The 21,462-nt window shown below is 44.9% G+C and overlaps 1 protein-coding gene across 3 annotated transcripts; it reads right to left on the reverse strand.

Annotated features, from left to right (window-relative positions):
- Positions 1–275: 275 nt before the first annotated feature.
- On the reverse strand, positions 276–15,808 carry LOC139380996 (small ubiquitin-related modifier 1). 3 transcript variants are annotated; one of them, XR_011628494.1, is made up of 6 exons: positions 15,671–15,801; positions 12,173–12,247; positions 11,916–11,993; positions 10,842–10,913; positions 7,617–8,607; positions 276–757 (listed from the first exon to the last, which is right to left on the reverse strand). XR_011628494.1 is itself a non-coding variant. In XM_071124221.1 (5 exons), exons 1-5 carry the CDS (start codon positions 15,680–15,682, stop codon positions 8,539–8,541), a joined length of 306 nt encoding a protein of 101 aa, XP_070980322.1. In that variant the 5' UTR covers positions 15,683–15,808; the 3' UTR covers positions 6,790–8,538. The 3 variants fall into 3 exon arrangements, 2 of the variants coding, with proteins under 2 accessions (XP_070980322.1, XP_070980323.1); XM_071124221.1 differs by lacking the exon at positions 276–757 and having other exon boundaries at positions 6,790–8,607; positions 15,671–15,808; XM_071124222.1 differs by lacking the exons at positions 276–757; positions 10,842–10,913 and having other exon boundaries at positions 8,104–8,607; positions 15,671–15,794.
- Positions 15,809–21,462: the final 5,654 nt, after the last annotated feature.

The following is a 21,462-nucleotide window of genomic DNA, read 5'->3' on the forward strand; positions in this document are numbered from 1 at the left end:
TAATGAGATGGATGGAGGATTTTCTACAGCCTAGGAATCAAGGCCCTTTCCCAGTCGTGAAGGACAAGGCTTGGCCCCTCTTGGTTCTAATTGGCGATGGACTTAACTGAAGTTAGGGCTTATACAGTGGGGCAAAAAAGTATTTAGTCAGCCACCAATTGTGCAAGTTCTCCCACTTAAAAAGATGAGAAAGGCCTGTAATTTTCATCATAGGTACACTTCAACTATGACAGAAAATGAGAAAATATACAAAATATACAGAAGATCACATTGTAGGATTTTTAATGAATTTATTTGCAAATTATGGTGGAAAATAAGTATTTGGTCAATAAAAGTTTCTCAATACTTTGTTATATACCCTTTGTTGGCAATGACAGAGGTCAAACGTTTTCTGTAAGTCTTCACAAGGTTCACACACTGTTGCTGGTATTTTGGCCCACTCCTCCATGCAGATCTCCTCTAGAGCAGTGATGTTTTGGGGCTGTTGCTGGGCAACACGGACTTTCAACTCCCTCCAAAGATTTTCTATGGGGTTGAGATCTGGAGACTGGCTAGGCCACTCCAGGACCTTGAAATGCTTCTTACGAAGCCACTCCTTCGTTGCTCGGGCGGTGTGTTTGGGATCATTGTCATGCTGAAAGACCCAGCCACGTTTCATCTTCAATGCCCTTGTTGATGGAAGGAGGTTTTCACTCAAAATCTCACGATACATGGCCCCATTCATTCTTTCCTTTACACGGATCAGTCGTCCTGGTCCCTTTGCAGAAAAACAGCCCCAAATACAGGTAATGAGTGGAGGACAAAGGAGCCTCTTAAAGAAGAAGTTACAGATCTGTGAGAGCCAGAAGTCTTGCTTGTTTGTAGGTGACCAAATACTTAGACTCTCCTATACCACTTTGCCACAACATGTTATACCCCAGAGGTTACAAAATAAACCCTTAAGGTGATTATAACTTGCATCCGTATTATCGGGCTGTGAAAACCCACATCCGTATTATCGGGCTGTGAAAACCCACATCCGTATTATCGGGCTGTGAAAACCCACATCCGTATTATCGGGCTGTGAAAACCCACAGCCGAATGGCTTCAGACTGAGCATTTCTCACCATTTATTGCATTGCTTTCTTCAGTGAAATACAGACTGTATAAAACGGCAAATATACCAAAAGCTAAATGAAGCAGTGATTTACGACTATTTAACCGTGTTAATCATTACTGAAACATACAAACTACAAACATAACCAGTTAAACATAATGAATACATGACAACTAGATACAAACATTTTATAAAAAATAATTCATACAAAAAGTCAAAAGTTGGCTATAACATGAGTACAAAAAAAGTGTGTGTTTGTGTACATTATAAATTCTCCATTCCCCAATCAAACACCTTCATCGACACCAAAAACAAACAAAAAAAAAAATTGTACTTTTTCTCCAATCTGGCAACCCATAAAATTCTACATAGCCTTGTATAAAATGCATTATGAAAGAAATGGTGTAATGTACACCAAAAAAATGGAGCCTTGTATTAAATGCATAATGAAGAAAATTGTGTAGGTCATTTGAGGCTTGACCTCTGCTTTGCTTCAGCAGAGGAGAAGAGCATATATCTGAGTAGCTTTAGGCACGATCATCCACGTACGGCATACCCAAACGGATCATCCACGTACGGGATACCCAAACGGATCATCCACGTACGGCATACCCAAACTGACAAACTGATCATCCAAGTACAGCATACCCAAACTGATCATCCACGTACGGCATACCCAAACTGATCATCCACGTACAGCATACCCAAACTGATCATTCACGTACAGCATACCCAAACTGATCATCCACGTACGGCATACCCAAACTGATCATCCACGTACGGCATACCCAAACTGATCATCCACGTACGGCATACCCAAACTGATCATCCACGTACGGCATACCCAAACTGACCATCCACGTACGGCATACCCAAACTGACAATCCACGTACGGCATACCCAAACTGACAATCTGATCATCCAAGTACGGCATACCCAAACTGATCATCCACGTACGGCATACCCAAACTGATCATCCACGTACGGCATACCCAAACTGATCATCCACGTACGGCATACCCAAACTGATCATCCACGTACGGCATACCCAAACTGATCATCCACGTACGGCATACCCAAACTGATCATCCACGTACGGCATACCCAAACTGATCATCCACGTACGGCATACCCAAAATGATCATCCACGTACGGCATACCCAAACTGATCATCCACGTACGGCATACCCAAACTGATCATCCACATACGGCATACCCAAACTGATCATCCACGTACAGCATACCCAAACTGATCATTCACGTACAGCATACCCAAACTGATCATTCACGTACAGCATACCCAAACTGATCATTCACGTACAGCATACCCAAACGGATCATCCACGTACGGCATACCCAAACTGATCATTCACGTACAGCATACCCAAACTGACCATCCACGTACAGCATACCCAAACTGATCATTCACGTACAGCATACCCAAACGGATCATCCACGTACGGCATACCCAAACTGATCATTCACGTACAGCATACCCAAACTGACCATCCACGTACAGCATACCCAAACTGATCATCCAAGTACAGCATACCCAAACGGATCATCCACGTACAGCATACCCAAACTGCCTATCGTAGTTTCCCCTCCTGAATTGAGACAACTAATAACATGAGATCCCGTGCAATAATACAATTAAAAAACTGTCTTACTCAAATAAAATATATTTTAAAAAGACGTATCCAAAATATACAAAGAGGGGTAACATTTGAATGAATGATTTTGTTTTAGAAAATACGAACTGTGTACGATGCTAACTTTTGCTATACAAGGTTTTTTAGAATTAAAACTGGGAACTCACAGCCTTTATCCTGCCATGAATAAGTACAATAGTGATGGGTATTGTGGGATTGAAAGGTATGTCAATATGTTAAATTTACCAGTCATTTTTTTTTACAAAAAATAACATAGATGTAAGGCAATGTCAAAATCAGTTCAGGGTAACAATGGAGTACCTAACTGATTGTTTTTGAATTAAAAATGGTTAAAAAAAAATCAAAAATCTTCTTAGCAAAGAGCAATTGCTCAAGCAAGAATTTTGCAAGGACTAGGAGTGGTCTGAGTGGAGGAGGGGAACCTAGCTGTTATTGGCACAGAGGGTCTGAGTGGGGAGGGAAACCTAGCTGTTATTGGCACAGAGGGTCTGAGTGGGGAGGGAACCTAGCTGTTATTGGCACAGAGGGTCTGAGTGGGGAGGGAACTTAGCTGTTATTGGCACAGAGGGTCTGAGTGGGGAGGGAAACCTAGCTGTTATTGGCACAGAGGGTCTGAGTGGGGAGGGAACCTAGCTGTTATTGGCACAGAGGGTCTGAGTGGGGAGGGAACCTAGCTGTTATTGGCACAGAGGGTCTGAGTGGGGAGGGAAACCTAGCTGTTATTGGCACAGAGGGTCTGAGTGGGGAGGGAACCTAGCTGTTATTGGCACAGAGGGTCTGAGTGGGGAGGGAACCTAGCTGTTATTGGCACAGAGGGTCTGAGTGGGGAGGGAAACCTAGCTGTTATTGGCACAGAGGGTCTGAGTGGGGAGGGAAACCTAGCTGTTATTGGCACAGAGGGTCTGAGTGGGGAGGGAACCTAGCTGTTATTGGCACAGAGGGTCTGAGTGGGGAGGGAACCTAGCTGTTATTGGCACAGAGGGTCTGAGTGGGGAGGGAACCTAGCTGTTATTGGCACAGAGGGTCTGAGTGGGGAGGGAACCTAGCTGTTATTGGCACAGAGGGTCTGCGTGGAGGAGGGGAACCTAGCTGTTATTGGCACAGAGGGTCTGAGTGGGGAGGAAACCTAGCTGTTATTGGCACAGAGGGTCTGAGTGGGGAGGGAACCTAGCTGTTATTGGCAGAGAGGGTCTGAGTGGGGAGGGAACCTAGCTGTTATTGGCACAGAGGGTCTGAGTGGGGAGGGAACCTAGCTGTTATTGGCACAGAGGGTCTAAGTGGAGGAGAGGAACCTAGCTGTTATTGGCACAGAGGGTCTAAGTGGAGGAGAGGAACCTAGCTGTTATTGGCACAGAGGGTCTGAGTGGGGAGGGAACCTAGCTGTTATTGGCACAGAGGGTCTGAGTGGGGAGGGAACCTAGCTGTTATTGGCACAGAGGGTCTGAGTGGGGAGGGAACCTAGCTGTTATTGGCACAGAGGGTCTGAGTGGGGAGGGAACCTAGCTGTTATTGGCACAGAGGGTCTGAGTGGGGAGGGAACCTAGCTGTTATTGGCACAGAGGGTCTGAGTGGGGAGGGAAACCTAGCTGTTATTGGCACAGAGGGTCTGAGTGGGGAGGGAACCTAGCTGTTATTGGCACAGAGGGTCTGAGTGGGGAGGGAACCTAGCTGTTATTGGCACAGAGGGTCTGAGTGGGGAGGGAACCTAGCTGTTATTGGCACAGAGGGTCTGAGTGGGGAGGGAACCTAGTTGTTATTGGCACAGAGGGTCTGAGTGGGGAGGGAACCTAGCTGTTATTGGCACAGAGGGTCTGAGTGGGGAGGGAACCTAGCTGTTATTGGCACAGAGGGTCTGCGTGGAGGAGGGGAACCTAGCTGTTATTGGCACAGAGGGTCTGAGTGGGGAGGGAACCTAGCTGTTATTGGCACAGAGGGTCTGAGTGGGGAGGGAACCTAGCTGTTATTGGCACAGAGGGTCTGAGTGGGGAGGGAAACCTAGCTGTTATTGGCACAGAGGGTCTGAGTGGGGAGGGAAACCTAGCTGTTATTGGCACAGAGGGTCTGAGTGGGGAGGGAACCTAGCTGTTGTTGGCACAGAGGGTCTGAGTGGGGAGGGAACCTAGCTGTTATTGGCACAGAGGGTCTGAGTGGGGAGGGAACCTAGCTGTTATTGGCACAGAGGGTCTGCGTGGAGGAGGGGAACCTAGCTGTTATTGGCACAGAGGGTCTGCGTGGAGGAGGGGAACCTAGCTGTTATTGGCACAGAGGGTCTGAGTGGGGAGGAAACCTAGCTGTTATTGGCACAGAGGGTCTGAGTGGGGAGGGAACCTAGCTGTTATTGGCAGAGAGGGTCTGAGTGGGGAGGGAACCTAGCTGTTATTGGCACAGAGGGTCTGAGTGGGGAGGGAACCTAGCTGTTATTGGCACAGAGGGTCTGAGTGGGGAGGGAAACCTAGCTGTTATTGGCACAGAGGGTCTGAGTGGGGAGGGAAACCTAACTGTTATTGGCACAGAGGGTCTGAGTGGGGAGGGAACCTAGCTGTTATTGGCAGAGAGGGTCTGAGTGGGGAGGGAACCTAGCTGTTATTGGCAGAGAGGGTCTGAGTGGGGAGGGAACCTAGCTGTTATTGGCACAGAGGGTCTGAGTGGGGAGGGAACCTAGCTGTTATTGGCACAGAGGGTCTGAGTGGGGAGGGAACCTAGCTGTTATTGGCAGAGAGGGTCTGAGTGGGGAGGGAACCTAGCTGTTATTGGCACAGAGGGTCTGAGTGGGGAGGAAACCTAGCTGTTATTGGCAGAGAGGGTCTGAGTGGGGAGGGAACCTAGCTGTTATTGGCACAGAGGGTCTGCGTGGAGGAGGGGAACCTAGCTGTTATTGGCACAGAGGGTCTGAGTGGGGAGGGGGACATTGAAAACTATTGGCAGAGGTTTGAAACTCTCATTTCAGGTCTAATAACTCATTTACTAGGTCAAAACTCCATCCCACCAAAACAAAAACAGGCTGGAATTTGAAGTGGGCGGTCTTTCCAATCAGCTCTGACACTAAAAGAGCATTATCTTCACAATATTAATCCAGCCTCAGTGTGGAAATATATACACAGAACAAATACAAATCTGCACTGGGCCTTTAACGTGATCAATGTACAGTAATCAGTACTACAGAGTACTACACAGTTCAGATTAATGTACAGTAATCAGTACTACAGAGTACTACACAGTTCAGATCAATGTACAGTAATCAGTACTACAGAGTACTACACAGTTCAGATGAATGTACAGTAATCAGTACTACAGAGTACTACACAGTTCAGATCAATGTACAGTAATCAGTACTACAGAGTACTACACAGTTCAGATTAATGTACAGTAATCAGTACTACAGAGTACTACACAGTTCAGATTAATGTACAGTAATCAGTACTACAGAGTACTACACAGTTCAGATTAATGTACAGTAATCAGTACTACAGAGTACTACACAGTTCAGATGAATGTACAGTAATCAGTACTACAGAGTACTACACAGTTCAGATGAATGTACAGTAATCAGTACTACAGAGTACTACACAGTTCAGATGAATGTACAGTAATCAGTACTACAGAGTACTACACAGTTCAGATGAATGTACAGTAATCAGTACTACAGAGTACTACACAGTTCAGATGAATGTACAGTAATCAGTACTACAGAGTACTACACAGTTCAGATGAATGTACAGTAATCAGTACTACAGAGTACTACACAGTTCAGATGAATGTACAGTAATCAGTACTACAGAGTACTACACAGTTCAGATTAATGTACAGTAATCAGTACTACAGAGTACTACACAGTTCAGATTAATGTACAGTAATCAGTACTACAGAGTACTACACAGTTCAGATGAATGTACAGTAATCAGTACTACAGAGTACTACACAGTTCAGATGAATGTACAGTAATCAGTACTACAGAGTACTACACAGTTCAGATTAATGTACAGTAATCAGTACTACAGAGTACTACACAGTTCAGATGAATGTACAGTAATCAGTACTACAGAGTACTACACAGTTCAGATGAATGTACAGTAATCAGTACTACAGAGTACTACACAGTTCAGATGAATGTACAGTAATCAGTACTACAGAGTACTACACAGTTCAGATGAATGTACAGTAATCAGTACTACAGAGTACTACACAGTTCAGATGAATGTACAGTAATCAGTACTACAGAGTACTACACAGTTCAGATTAATGTACAGTAATCAGTACTACAGAGTGGGAACGTCGTCTTTATATTATGTAAAGCTGAACTTGGACGATGCAGATTGAACAGAGCACTTTAGTAAGGTATTTTACAAGTTCTCTAACAGAAAGAGACAGGCAGTGAATGAGAACTTGGTTATTAAATACCCCTGGTGTGTTACTGAAGACTGTGGACAAGCGTTTTGAATGAACCGAGGAGGAGACATTAGTGACGTCGTATTACATGCCACCTGTAAAGTAACAGCTGGGTAACACACAGACCTGAAGTCAGGAATTAACAGTGGCATGCTAGCTACAGGTAACTGCCAAAACACCTGTGTAAACGAGGGGATACAAAGTATATTGAAAGCAGGTGCTTCCACACAGGTGTTGTTCCCAAATTAATTAAGCAATTAACATCCCATCATGCTTAGGGTCACGGGGGAAAAAAAATGCTGAGCATGGCCATTATTTTGGCTACCATGACCATGCCCTTAATAGGATGACAATGAACCCATCCACAGGGCTTGAGATAATTTGAAGAGTATTAAAATGATAAAAACCCACATACCACGACCATCTCAGGTCACCAGATCTCAACCCGATGGAACACTTACGGGAGAATCTGGAGCGGCGCCCGAGACCACGTTTCCCACCACACCGGTGTGGCATCCCTCCAATAGAGTCCCAGACACGTGTAGTATCTATGTCATGGTGCGTTGAAGCTGCTCTGGCTGGTGGTCACCCAACACCCTCTATTAAAGACACGATGTTAGCGTTTCCTTTACTTTGGCCGTTACCTGGATCTTCAATAAACGGTATGGATCTACAGCTAGTAAAAATATATACTGTGGAAAGATGTATATGGGGACGGATGCCAATCAACCAAACTGAAGCTAGGGGGGGTCTGAAGAAACACTACCATTCTGATGTCATCTATCCAACCAATGAGTCTTCTGATGGACCACATGGCTGGACCATGGTGGCCGTAAACATCAAGCAGTAGGAGTGCTGATCTAGGATCAGGTCCCCCTTGTCCATGTGGTCAATGGGGCGGCAGGGCAGCCTAGTGGTTAGAGCGTTGGGCCAGTAACCGAAAGGAATCCCCGAGCTGACAAGGTAGAACATTTTTGTTGTTGTTGTTCTGCCCCTGAACAAGGCACCGTTTCCTGGTAGGCCGTCGTTCGAAATAAGAATTTGTTCTTAACTGCCTTGCCTGGTTACATTTTTTTTTTTTTTTTAAATACCCAAAACTGATCTCCGATCAGCACTCCTACTCTGAAATGCATTCAGACCCTGTTTGTGCCGTCTTGCCAGCTCCTACAGTCATTGTCACGCCTTCATAAGAGTTTTCAAAACAGCACAAACAGACCAGGTGACGATAAGAGAACAGGAGATGTATCAGACAGTTATTCTCTCCTCTCTGGCAGAGATCTCGACCACTGAGAGGAACACAAAGCCAAACAAATCACGCAGTAATTGTACAAATATAAAATACAATATTAATCATCAACAACAAAAAAGTTAAATCCAGGAAGACTAATTATTCCGAAGTCCTCCAGTCTGTTCCTGATAGACCTCGATGACATCCTCGTCTTCCATCCCCAGCTACAAGAGATAGGGAGGACAGAGATGTTTAGATGGAGACACAATAGCTGTGTTTACAAAGGCAGCCCAGTTCTGATCTTTTGCCCAATTATGTGATTGCTCTCAATACCAATTAATGGATGGAAATAATCAGTATTGGGCTCATATGGTGCAATTTTCACCCCCCCCCCCCCCCCCCCCCCCTCGGCCGAATTTCTGCCTGCTGGAACGGCTCAGATACACCAAGAAAACATGACATCACCCCGGGATTTGATAGAACAGCACTTAGAGATGAAAAACATAACATTTATAATGGGTGAATCTTTCCTTTAAACCAGAGGAGGCTTGATACCCAAACCACCAGGTCCTGCAAGGATATGGATCAGACAGAACACCACCAGGTCCTGCAAGGCTATGGATCAGACAGAACACCACCAGGTCCTGCAAGGCTATGGATCAGACAGAACACCACCAGGTCCTGCAAGGATATGGATCAGACAGAACACCACCAGGTCCTGCAAGGCTATGGATCAGACAGAACACCACCAGGTCCTGCAAGGATATGGATCAGACAGAACACCACCAGGTCCTGCAAGGCTATGGATCAGACAGAACACCACCAGGTCCTGCAAGGATATGGATCAGACAGAACACCACCAGGTCCTGCAAGGATATGGATCAGACAGAACACCACCAGGTCCTGCAAGGCTATGGATCAGACAGAACACCACCAGGTCCTGCAAGGATATGGATCAGACAGAACACCACCAGGTCCTGCAAGGATATGGATCAGACAGAACACCACCAGGTCCTGCAAGGATATGGATCAGACAGAACACCACCAGGTCCTGCAAGGATATGGATCAGACAGAACACCACCAGGTCCTGCAAGGATATGGATCAGACAGGTCACAACAGAACCCAACCAGGAAGAGGCTAAATGACGTGGCTATGGGTCAGACAGAACACAACAGAACCCAACCATGAAGAGGCTAAATGATGTGGCTATGGGTCAGACAGAACAACAGAACCCAACCAAGAAGAGGCTAAATGACGTGGCTATGGATCAGACAGAACACAACAGAACCCAACCAAGAAGAGGCTAAATGACGTGGCTATGGGTCAGACAGAACACAACCAGGAAGAGGCTAATGATGTGGCTATGGGTCAAACAGAATGACGTGGCTATGGGTCAGACAGAACAACAGAACCCAACCAGGAAGAGGCTAAATGATGTGGCTATGGACAGGACAGAACCCAACCAGGAAGAGGCTAAATGACGTGGCTATGGGTCAGACAGAATGACGTGGCTACGGGTCAGACAGAACGACGTGGCTACGGGTCAGACAGAACGACGTGGCTACGGGTCAGACAGAATGACGACGTGGTTATGGATCAGACAGAATGACGACGTGGTTATGGATCAGACAGAATGACGACGTGGCTACGGATCAGACAGAACGACGTGGCTACGGGTCAGACAGAATGACGACGCTATGGGTCAGACAGAAAAACAGAACCCAACCAGGAAGAGGCTAAATGACGTGGCTATCCGACAGAACGACGTGGCTATGGATCAGACAGAACGACGTGGCTACGGGTCAGACAGAACGACGTGGCTATGGGTCAGACAGAACGATGTGGCTATGGGTCAGACAGAACGACTTGGTTACGGGTCAGACAGAACGACGTGGTTACGGGTCAGACAGAACGACGTGGCTATGGATCAGACAGAACGACGTGGCTACGGGTCAGACAGAACGACGTGGCTATGGATCAGACAGAACGGCGTGGCTACGGGTCAGACAGAACGACGTGGCTACGGGTCAGACAGAACGACGTGGCTACGGGTCAGACAGAACGACGTGGTTATGGGTCAGACAGAACGACGTGGCTACGGGTCAGACAGAACGACGTGGCTATGGGTCAGACAGAACGACGTGGCTATGGGTCAGACAGAACGACGTGGCTATGGGTCAGACAGAACGACGTGGCTATGGGTCAGACAGAACGACGTGGTTATGGGTCAGACAGAACGACGTGGCTACGGGTCAGACAGAACAACGTGGCTACGGGTCAGACAGAACGACGTGGCTATGGGTCAGACAGAACGACGTGGCTACGGGTCAGACAGAACGACGTGGTTACGGGTCAGACAGAACGACGTGGTTACGGGTCAGACAGAACAACGTGGCTACGGGTCAGTCAGAACGACGTGGTTATGGATCAGACAGAATAACAGGAAGCATAGCTACCTCTTTTGGAGTGTGGTTGTCTGAGATTCTTTGTCCCTCAAATAGAAACCGTAAGGTACTCATATGAACACCCTACAGAGAGAGGAGGAAAGAAACGCTGAGTGAAAACACAGCGTTGGGTAAGGAACACACAGCGTTGGGTAAGGGGCACACAGCGTTGGGTAAGGGGCACACAGCGTTGGGTAAGGGGCACACAGCGTTGGGTAAGGGGCACACAGCGTTGGGTAAGGGGCACACAGCGTTGGGTAAGGGGCACACAGCGTTGGGTAAGGGGCACACAGCGTTGGGTAAGGGGCACACAGCGTTGGGTAAGGGGCACACAGCGTTGGGTAAGGGGCACACAGCGTTGGGTAAGGGGCACACAGCGTTGGGTAAGGGGCACACAGCGTTGGGTAAGGGGCACACAGCGTTGGGTAAGGAACACACAGCGTTGGGTAAGGGGCACACAGCGTTGGGTAAGGGGCACACAGCGTTGGGTAAGGAACACACAGCGTTGGGTAAGGAACACACAGCGTTGGGTAAGGAACACACAGCGTTGGGTAAGGAACACACAGCGTTGGGTAAGGAACACACAGCGTTGGGTAAGGAACACACAGCGTTGGGTAAGGAACACACAGCGTTGGGTAAGGAACACACAGCGTTGGGTAAGGAACACACAGCGTTGGGTAAGGGGCACACAGCGTTGGGTAAGGAACACACAGCGTTGGGTAAGGGGCAAACAGCGTTGGGTAAGGGGCACACAGCGTTGGGTAAGGGGCACACAGCGTTGGGTAAGGAACACACAGCGTTGGGTAAGGAACACACAGCGTTGGGTAAGGAACACACAGTGTTGGGTAAGGAACACACAGCGTTGGGTAAGGAACACACAGCGTTGGGTAAGGAACACACAGTGTGAGTCCCAATTGGCTCCCTATTCCCTAATAGTATCCCTATGGGACCTGGTCAAAAGTAGTGCACTACATAGGGAATAGGGTTCCATTTGAGACTCACACACAAAAAAACTAGTTGCTCACTAAGAACGGCCAGAAAACCTCAAGTGACGAACGAATGCAACGAATGAGATGCGATTGTTACCTGTCTCTGGCTATAAGATTCCTTCAGCTTCTTCAGATGGGTCGTCATTTTCACTTTGAAGTGAATTTCACTGTTGTCCTGAGGAAGGAAAAGAATGAATAGATTCCAAGTTTAAACGTTTTCAAATTTGTAGGTCAACTGATATAAAAATCGGATAAATAATTGACTGTGATAAACCATCCTAGCTATGTAAACTCACAGAGCTACTTTTCACCAGCATCTTCACCATACTTTTCCTTCTCCAAACTTCTTCTTACCTGACCGATCACTTTCAGTTTGATGTACTCCCCATCTTTTTGGTCTCCTCCATCCTGACCTGAAGGTTTCGTGTCCTTCAAGAGAAAGGACATGAAGCTGGGATTGTATTTTAACACAACGGTGACTGTTTTAGTTTGGTCTGCAGACGTTATCGCCCAATGGCTTTTGTTTCTATAATGGACCAGGTCATAAATCCTCAAATTAGCTCTTTCCTTTATAGGAAACATCATCACAGTATGTTGTTGACAGTTTGATAACATCATCTATCTCTGGGCAAAGGAGCGTTATGGGGAAGGGAATTACAGATAACATAGCTAGCTAATTAGTCTTTTTGGTCTGGTCTCCTTCATTCCTTCTGTGCACCTTCCTATTTATACACACAAGCTCCTCCCCTGCCCCACCCACACACCCCAAGCCCCCCCCCCCCTAAAAACATAATTAAAACATTAAAAATAAATGTTTTGTCATACTCATGGTATACGATCTCATTTAACACAGCTGTCAACCAATCATCATTCAGGGCTCGAACCACCCAGTTTCTAAAGGGAATTATAAACTAGGTGGTTGGAGCCCTGACAGCCATATTTGTCATTGTCAAAGTCATATTTGTATTTATTATTCCATTAGCTACAAGTCATCTTTCAGTTACATATCTTAAAAACATTACAATACATTCACAACAGATTTCACAACATATTAAGTGTGTTCCCTCAGGCCTCTATTCTACTACCACATATCTATAACACAAAATCCATGTGTACATGTGTGTATAGTCAGTATGTTATCGTGTGTTTGTACGCGTCTATGTTTGTGTTGTTTCACAGTCCCCGCTGTTCCATGAGGTGTGTTTTTATCTGTTTTCTCAATCTAATTTGACTGTTGGCATGAATTACTTGATGTGGAATAGAGTTCCATGTAGTCATGGCTCTATGTAGTACTGTGGAATAGAGTTCCATGTAGTCATGGCTCTATGTAGTACTGTGGAATAGAGTCCCATGTAGTCATGGCTCTATGTAGTACTGTGGAATAGAGTTCCATGTAGTCATGGCTCTATGTAGTACTGTGGAATAGAGTCCCATGTAGTCATGGCTCTATGTAGTACTGTGGAATAGAGTTCCATGTAGTCATGGCTCTATGTAGTACTGTGGAATAGAGTTCCATGTAGTCATGGCTCTATGTAGTACTGTGGAATAGAGTTCCATGTAGTCATGGCTCTATGTAGTACTGTGGAATAGAGTTCCATGTAGTCATGGCTCTATGTAGTACTGTGGAATAGAGTTCCATGTAGTCATGGCTCTATGTAGTACTGTGGAATAGAGTTCCATGTAGTCATGGCTCTATGTAGTACTGTGGAATAGAGTTCCATGTAGTCATGGCTCTATGTAGTACTGTGGAATAGAGTTCCATGTAGTCATGGCTCTATGTAGTACTGTGGAATAGAGTTCCATGTAGTCATGGCTCTATGTAGTACTGTGGAATAGAGTTCCATGTAGTCATGGCTCTATGTGGTACTGTGGAATAGAGTTCCATGTAGTCATGGCTCTATGTGGTACTGTGGAATAGAGTTCCATGTAGTCATGGCTCTATGTGGTACTGTGGAATAGAGTTCCATGTAGTCATGGCTCTATGTAGTACTGTGGAATAGAGTTCCATGTAGTCATGGCTCTATGTAGTACTGTGGAATAGAGTTCCATGTAGTCATGGCTCTATGTAGTACTGTGGAATAGAGTTCCATGTAGTCATGGCTCTATGTAGTACTGTGGAATAGAATTCCATGTAGTCATGGCTCTATGTAGTACTGTGGAATAGAGTTCCATGTAGTCATGGCTCTATGTGGTACTGTGCACCTCCCATAGTCTGTTCTGGACTTGGGGACTGTGAAGAGACCTCTGGTGGCATGTCTTGTGGGGTATGTATGGGTGTCTGAGCTGTGTGCCAGTAGTTTAGACAGACAGCTCGGTGCATTCAACATGTCAATACCTCTCACAAATACAAGTAGTGATGAAGTCAATCTCTCCTCCACTTTGAGCCAGGAGAGATTGACATGCATATTATTAATATTAGATCTCTGTGTACATCTAAGGGCCAGTTGTGCTGCCCTGTTCTGAGACAATTGCAATTGTCCTACGTCCCTCTTTATGGCACCTGACTGAACAGTAGCCCAGGTGCAACAAAACTAGGGCCATATCAGACTGTATACCACAGATATGACCCAATTATATATATTTTTAAATTAAGTTTATAACCAGTTTATAATAGCAATAAGGCATCTCTGGGCGGTTGTGGTATATGGCCAATATACCGCAGCTAAGGGCTGTGTCCAGGCACATTGTGCTTAAGAACAGCCTTTAGCTAGGCATGGTATTTTGGCCCTATACCACACCCCCTCTGCCTGTACACTCTCGAATGCCCTTCAAGCCAATCAGATATGAGTATTCAACAATGCCATGGTATAAAGTACTTTAGAAACTGGGTTGTTCGAGCCCTGAATGCTAATTGGCTGACAGCCATGGTATCAGTAGGCCTTCATTGTAAATAAGAATGTGTTCTTAACTGACTTGAACAGCCCTTAGCCGTGGTATATTGGCCATATACCACACCCTCCCGTGCCTTATTGTTTAAGTATCTGCATGCTGTTGGCTAGGGGGGGGGGGCACATGTATAGCCTACATCATGAGATTATGGACAATAGAGCGATATTATTTAAAAAAATAAATAAATGGCAGCCAAGCATCGATGATCAAGTCACCAGAATAAGACCCTCAATATTTATTGGAAAGAAGCAAACTCATCACCTTGCACTTTCACCACCCCTTGAAGTTCATCATAACTTATTTAATCTGTAGCCTAATAAACTACACGCTTTCCGATCCACACAAAGTTAACTTAGGTTGTGTGATGGTTGTGTGAATATTTGCGCATAAAAGCGTTTCCACCTAAATTTATCACATAATTAATTTTACTGATAAAAAAAAGAATAATGTAATATTTTCGAACATATTTTGTTTTGTCGACATTTGGAAAGTTTACCAGGATTTTTTTTTTAGTTTCCATCAGGCCCGTCATGACTTTTGTATCCGACATGCACTTTACTCTCGCATAAAAGGACTGGATGGAAACATGGTGATGCAACGATATGCATTACTAACAATGGACCTGCTGTCCCCTCTCAAAACTCTTCACTTCAGCCGAAACATATAGCTAAGTTGGGTATTTACGTCCTCTAGTTGAAAACTAACTTGGCTAACTAGCTAAAATCACAAAAACTATAACGAGCCCACCGCTTTAACTACCTAGTTAAAAGTTATCTAGCTACTATCGAACTAGCAGCAATGTGTTTGTCTGACGCTAACGTTAGCTGCTAACACGACAGCTACCATGGTGGTTAAACAATGTTAGCGGTCTGTGCGAACTGCTATAAGTTTTGTGACTCACTCGTGGTGTAAATGTACTGTTTGGTTGATAAGTGGTATAGGTTAATAGTTATTATCACTTACTGTATCTGACATCTTGTTATTTTTTTGTGAAATTAGCCAGGGCAGTGTAGAAACCCGTGTTGTTGACAACAATCTCTTCGCTTTTCTTCAAATAACCCCCCCCCCCTCTTCCGCCTCCCAGAACGGTAGCTACGCGACGACGTCAGGAAGAGGAGGATCTCCCGGAAGAGGATATTACGTACACGCCTGGTGTCCAAATTGAAGACAGTTTGTCGCGCTGCGAGAGTCGAGTGGAGATGAACGGATTCAGTTCAGTCAGTCCTGATGGGGAGAGGCTAAATAGACACACGCCTTGTAGTAATGCGCAGGTCAGCTGTTTGTTCACCCGCAACCGACCACAATAGCTAATAACTTATCAGTAACCTAGCCTATGTGATAAAGTGAAAATCTGAGGCCTACACCCCACCCTAAACCGTTAATATAAAAAATGCCCTGTAGTCTACAGTCAGAGAAGGCTAAACGACCTTTAACAGACTTTTTTTCCCTGATTTAGATATGTTTCTGTTAGTCAACTTGTCTGTAAAAGCCTTCTACAGGGATGCTGGCCCATGTTGACTCCAATGGCTCCTCTGTACGCGAAAGAAACCCACACTTGTTTAGCCGAGGTGTTCACAGAACACTTGAAAAGAAAAAGAGAGCCACAAACTCTAGGAGCTCAAATGCAATAATTTAATGGCCTAATAACTCTTTAATACTGTGCCGCTGTTCTGGACCTGGGGACTGTGAAGAGACCTTTGGTTGCATGTCTTGTTTTGTACCGATGAGTGTCTGAACTGTGTGCCAACTGCAGTACGGTACCTCCCAACACATCTACCATCACCAGACCAATAGCGATGCAGTCAATCTCTCCTCAACCTTGAGCCAGGAGAGATTGACATGAATGTACACAGAGGGTGAATATCAATGACATCTAAATGCAGTACGTGCTGCTCTGTTCTGGACCAACTGCAGTTTACCTACAGTGTGTCCTTCTTTGCCACACATGACAACACAGCCGGGCAGCAGTATGCCAGGTGCGACAAAACTAGGGCCTGTAGGACCTGTCTGGTCGACTGAGATGTCAAGAAGGCAAAGCAAAGCTCTATCATGGACAAACCTCTTCCCATTTTAGCAACCATTGAGTATATATGTTTTGACCATGACAGCTTGCTATCTAGGGTTACACCCAGCAGTTTACTTCTCCACTTGCTCAATAGCTACATTATTCAATAATAGTTCAGCGTCGAGCGAGTGATTTGTTCCAAAAATGATGATTTAAGTTTTTGAGATATTTATCATCAGTCTGTTTGTAGTTACCCATTCTAAAACTGACTGGAGCTCTATGTTAAGGGTGTCAGTTATTTATTTTACTGTCGTAGTCGAGGTGAATACTGTTGAGTCATCAACGTACATAGACACGCAGGCTTTATTCAAGGGCAGTGGATGGTCATTTGTAAAAACAGGAAACAGTAATGGCCCTAGCTGGCTGCCCTGCGGTAAACCACACTCAACTGAATTTGCATTAAAGAGGATTCCATTAACGAAAACACTCGGCGTTCTAATAGATACAGTTGAAGTTGGAAGTTTACATACACTTTAGCCAAATACATTTAAACTCTGTTTTTCCACAATTCCTGACATTTAATCCTAGTAAAAAATCCCTGTCTCACATCTGTTAGGATCATCACTATATTTTAAGAATGTGAAATGTCAGAATAATAGTAGAGAGAATGATTTATTTCAGCTTTTATTTCTTTCATCACATTCCCAGTGGGTCAGAAGTTTACATACACTCAATTAGTATTTGGTAGCATTGCCTTCAAATTGTTTAACTTGGGTCGAACATTTCGGGAAGCCTTACACAAGCTTCCTACAATAAGTTGGGTGAATCTTGGCCCATTCCTCCTGACAAGAGCTGGTATAATATATATACAGTGCCTTGCGAAAGTATTCGGCCCCCTTGAACTTTGCGACCTTTTGCCACATTTCAGTCTTCAAACATAAAGATATAAAACTGTATTTTTTTGTGAAGAATCAACAACAAGTGGGACACAATCATGAAGTGGAACGACATTTATTGGATATTTCAAACTTTTTTAACAAATCAAAAACTGAAAAATTGGGCGTGCAAAATTATTCAGCCCCTTTACTTTCAGTGCAACAAACTCTCTCCAGAAGTTCAGTGAGGATCTCTGAATGATCCAATGTTGACCTAAATGACTAATGATGATAAATACAATCCACCTGTGTGTAATCAAGTCTCCGTATAAATGCACCTGCACTGTGATAGTCTCAGAGGTCCGTTAAAAGCGCAGAGAGCATCATGAAGAACAAGGAACACACCAGGCAGGTCCGAGATACTGTTGTGAAGAAGTTTAAAGCCGGATTTGGATACAAAAAGATTTCCCAAGCTTTAAACATCCCAAGGAGCACTGTGCAAGCGATAATATTGAAATGGAAGGAGTATCAGACCACTGCAAATCTACCAAGACCTGGCCGTCCCTCTAAACTTTCAGCTCATACAAGGAGAAGACTGATCAGAGATGCAGCCAAGAGGCCCATGATCACTCTGGATGAACTGCAGAGATCTACAGCTGAGGTGGGAGACTCTGTCCATAGGACAACAATCAGTCGTATATTGCACAAATCTGGCCTTTATGGAAGAGTGGCAAGAAGAAAGCCATTTCTTAAAGATATCCATAAAAAGTGTCGTTTAAAGTTTGCCACAAGCCACCTGGGAGACACACCAAACATGTGGAAGAAGGTGCTCTGGTCAGATGAAACCAAAATTGAACTTTTTGGCAACAATGCAAAACGTTATGTTTGGCGTAAAAGCAACACAGCTGAACACACCATCCCCACTGTCAAACATGGTGGTGGCAGCATCATGGTTTGGGCCTGCTTTTCTTCAGCAGGGACAGGGAAGATGGTTAAAATTGATGGGAAGATGGATGGAGCCAAATACAGGACCATTCTGGAAGAAAACCTGATGGAGTCTGCAAAAGACCTGAGACTGGGACAGAGATTTGTCTTCCAACAAGACAATGATCCAAAACATAAAGCAAAATCTACAATGGAATGGTTCAAAAATAAACATATCCAGGTGTTAGAATGGCCAAGTCAAAGTCCAGACCTGAATCCAATCGAGAATCTGTGGAAAGAACTGAAAACTGCTGTTCACAAATGCTCTCCATCCAACCTCACTGAGCTCGAGCTGTTTTGCAAGGAGGAATGGGAAAAAATGTCAGTCTCTCGATGTGCAAAACTGATAGAGACATACCCCAAGCGACTTACAGCTGTAATCGCAGCAAAAGGTGGCGCTACAAAGTATTAACTTAAGGGGGCTGAATAATTTTGCACGCCCAATTTTTCAGTTTTTGATTTGTTAAAAAAGTTTTAAATATCCAATAAATGTCGTTCCACTTCATGATTGTGTCCCACTTGATGTTGATTCTTCACAAACAAATACAGTTTTATATCTTTATGTTTGAAGCCTGAAATGTGGTAAAAGGTCGCAAAGTTCAAGGGGGCCGAATACTTTCGCAAGGCACTGTATATATATATATATACTCTCAGTGTTCTATTAGATTGGTAACCCTCTGTGTTCTATTAGATTGGTAACCCTCTGTGTTCTATTAGATTGGTAACTCTCTGTGTTCTATTAGATGGGTAACTCTGTTCTATTAGATGGGTTACTCTGTTCTATTAGATGGGTAACTCTGTGTTCTATTAGATGGGAAACCGGAAAGATCCAGACTGTTGATTGGGAAACCGGAAAGATCCAGACTCATCCACCGTGACAGAAGAGGATCCAGACTCATCCACCATATTAGAAGAGGAAGATCCAGACTCATCCACCTTGACAGAAGAGGAGGATCCAGACTCATCCACCTTGACAGAAGAGGAGGATCCAGACTCATCCACCTTGACAGAAGAGGAGGATCCAGACTCATTCACCATGACAGAAGAAGAGGCTCCAGACTCATCCACCGTGACAGAAGAGGAGGATCCAGACTCATCCACCGTGACAGAAGAGGAGGATCCAGACTCATCCAGCATGAGAGAAGAGGAGGACCCAGACTCATCCACCATGACAGAAGAGGAAGATCCAGACTCATCCACCTTGACAGAAGAGGAGGATCCAGACTCATCCACCATATTAGAAGAGGAAGATCCAGACTCATCCACCGTGACAGAAGAGGAGGATCCAGACTCATCCACCTTGACAGAAAAGGAGGATCCAGACTCATCCACCTTGACAGAAGAAGAGGATCCAGACTCATCCACCATATTAGAAGAGGAAGATCCAGACTCATCCACCTTGACAGAAGAGGAGGATCCAGACTCATCCACCATATTAGAAGAGGAAGATCCAGACTCATCCACCTTGACAGAAGAGGAGGATCCAGACTCATTCACCATGACAGAAGAAGAGGATCCAGACTCATCCACCGTGACAGAAGAGGAGGATCCAGACTCATCCACCGTGACAGAAGAGGAGGATCCAGACTCATCCACCGTGACAGAAGAGAGAGACCCAGACTCATCCACCGTGACAGAAGAGGGAGACCCAGACTCATCCACCGTGACAGAAGAGGAAGATCCAGACTGTTGATTGGGAAACAAGAACAAACAATGAGTTATGAGGAAGAGTGAGGGACCACCTGTCACATTCTCCAAGGTGTGTTTGTGTTATAATAAACAAATGCATTTTCTGTCCAGATAAAGGTGGTGATACAGCATTGGAAAAATATCCACCACTGACAGGAGCGTCTCCCTCATGCCACCCGGTGCATGGACATCCTGTTCCAGTGGGATCCGAGCGCCAGCGTCCAGTTGTGGAGACAACAGGAGAACGAACCTGTGGACGGACAGGTCAGTTATCACGCCCTGATCTGTGTCACCGGTCTTTGTGATTGTGTCACGCCCTGATCTGTGTCACCTGTCTTTGATTGTCTCCACCCACTTCCAGTTGTCCTCATTAGTCCCTCTGTATTTATTCCCAGTTTGTCTGTTGCCACTTCGTCTTGTTTTTCCGTGCTGCTGCTGTTTCTTCCTCTCTCTTTTGCTAGTCCTCCCGGTTTTGACCCTTGCCTGCCCTGACCTTCAGCCTGCCTGCCACTCATTTTCCACCATAATTTGCAAATAAATTAATTAAAAATCCTACAATGTAATTTTCTGGATTTTTTCCCCCTAATTTTGTCTGTCATAGTTGAAGTGTACCTATGATGAAAATTACAGGCCTCTCATCTTTTTAAGTGGGAGAACTTGCACAATTGGTGGCTGACTAAATACTTTTTTGCCCCACTGTACGCCTTTCATACTTGAAATATAATCAAAGCTGGTGATAAATACTACAAGTTATTTATCATCACTTAATTTGACCAGTTTTAATAACTAGCGCCATGTTTACGGTTGTTACCGGCTTAAACTAGCAGCATTAAGGTATCACTAGCCACTTTAAACAATGCCACGTCATACCCTACATTACTCATCTCATATGTATATACTGTACTCTATACCATCCACTGCATCTTGCCTATGCCGTTCTGTACCATCACTCATTCATATATTTTTTAATGTACATATTCTTATTCATTCCTTTACACTTGTGTCTATAAGGTAGTAGTTGTGAAATTGTTAGATTTACTCGTTAGCTATTACTGCATTGTCGGAACTAGAAACACATGCATTTCGCTGCACAAGCATTTCGCTACACTCGCATTAACATCTGCTAACCATGTGTATGTGACCAATAACATGTAATTTGAAACTAGCGGAGAAGGGCTCTCAGGACTACTGACTGAACCGGC

The sequence above is a fragment of the Oncorhynchus clarkii genome, chromosome 22, assembly GCF_045791955.1.
Source record: "Oncorhynchus clarkii lewisi isolate Uvic-CL-2024 chromosome 22, UVic_Ocla_1.0, whole genome shotgun sequence".
Classification (NCBI taxonomy): domain Eukaryota; kingdom Metazoa; phylum Chordata; class Actinopteri; order Salmoniformes; family Salmonidae; genus Oncorhynchus; species Oncorhynchus clarkii.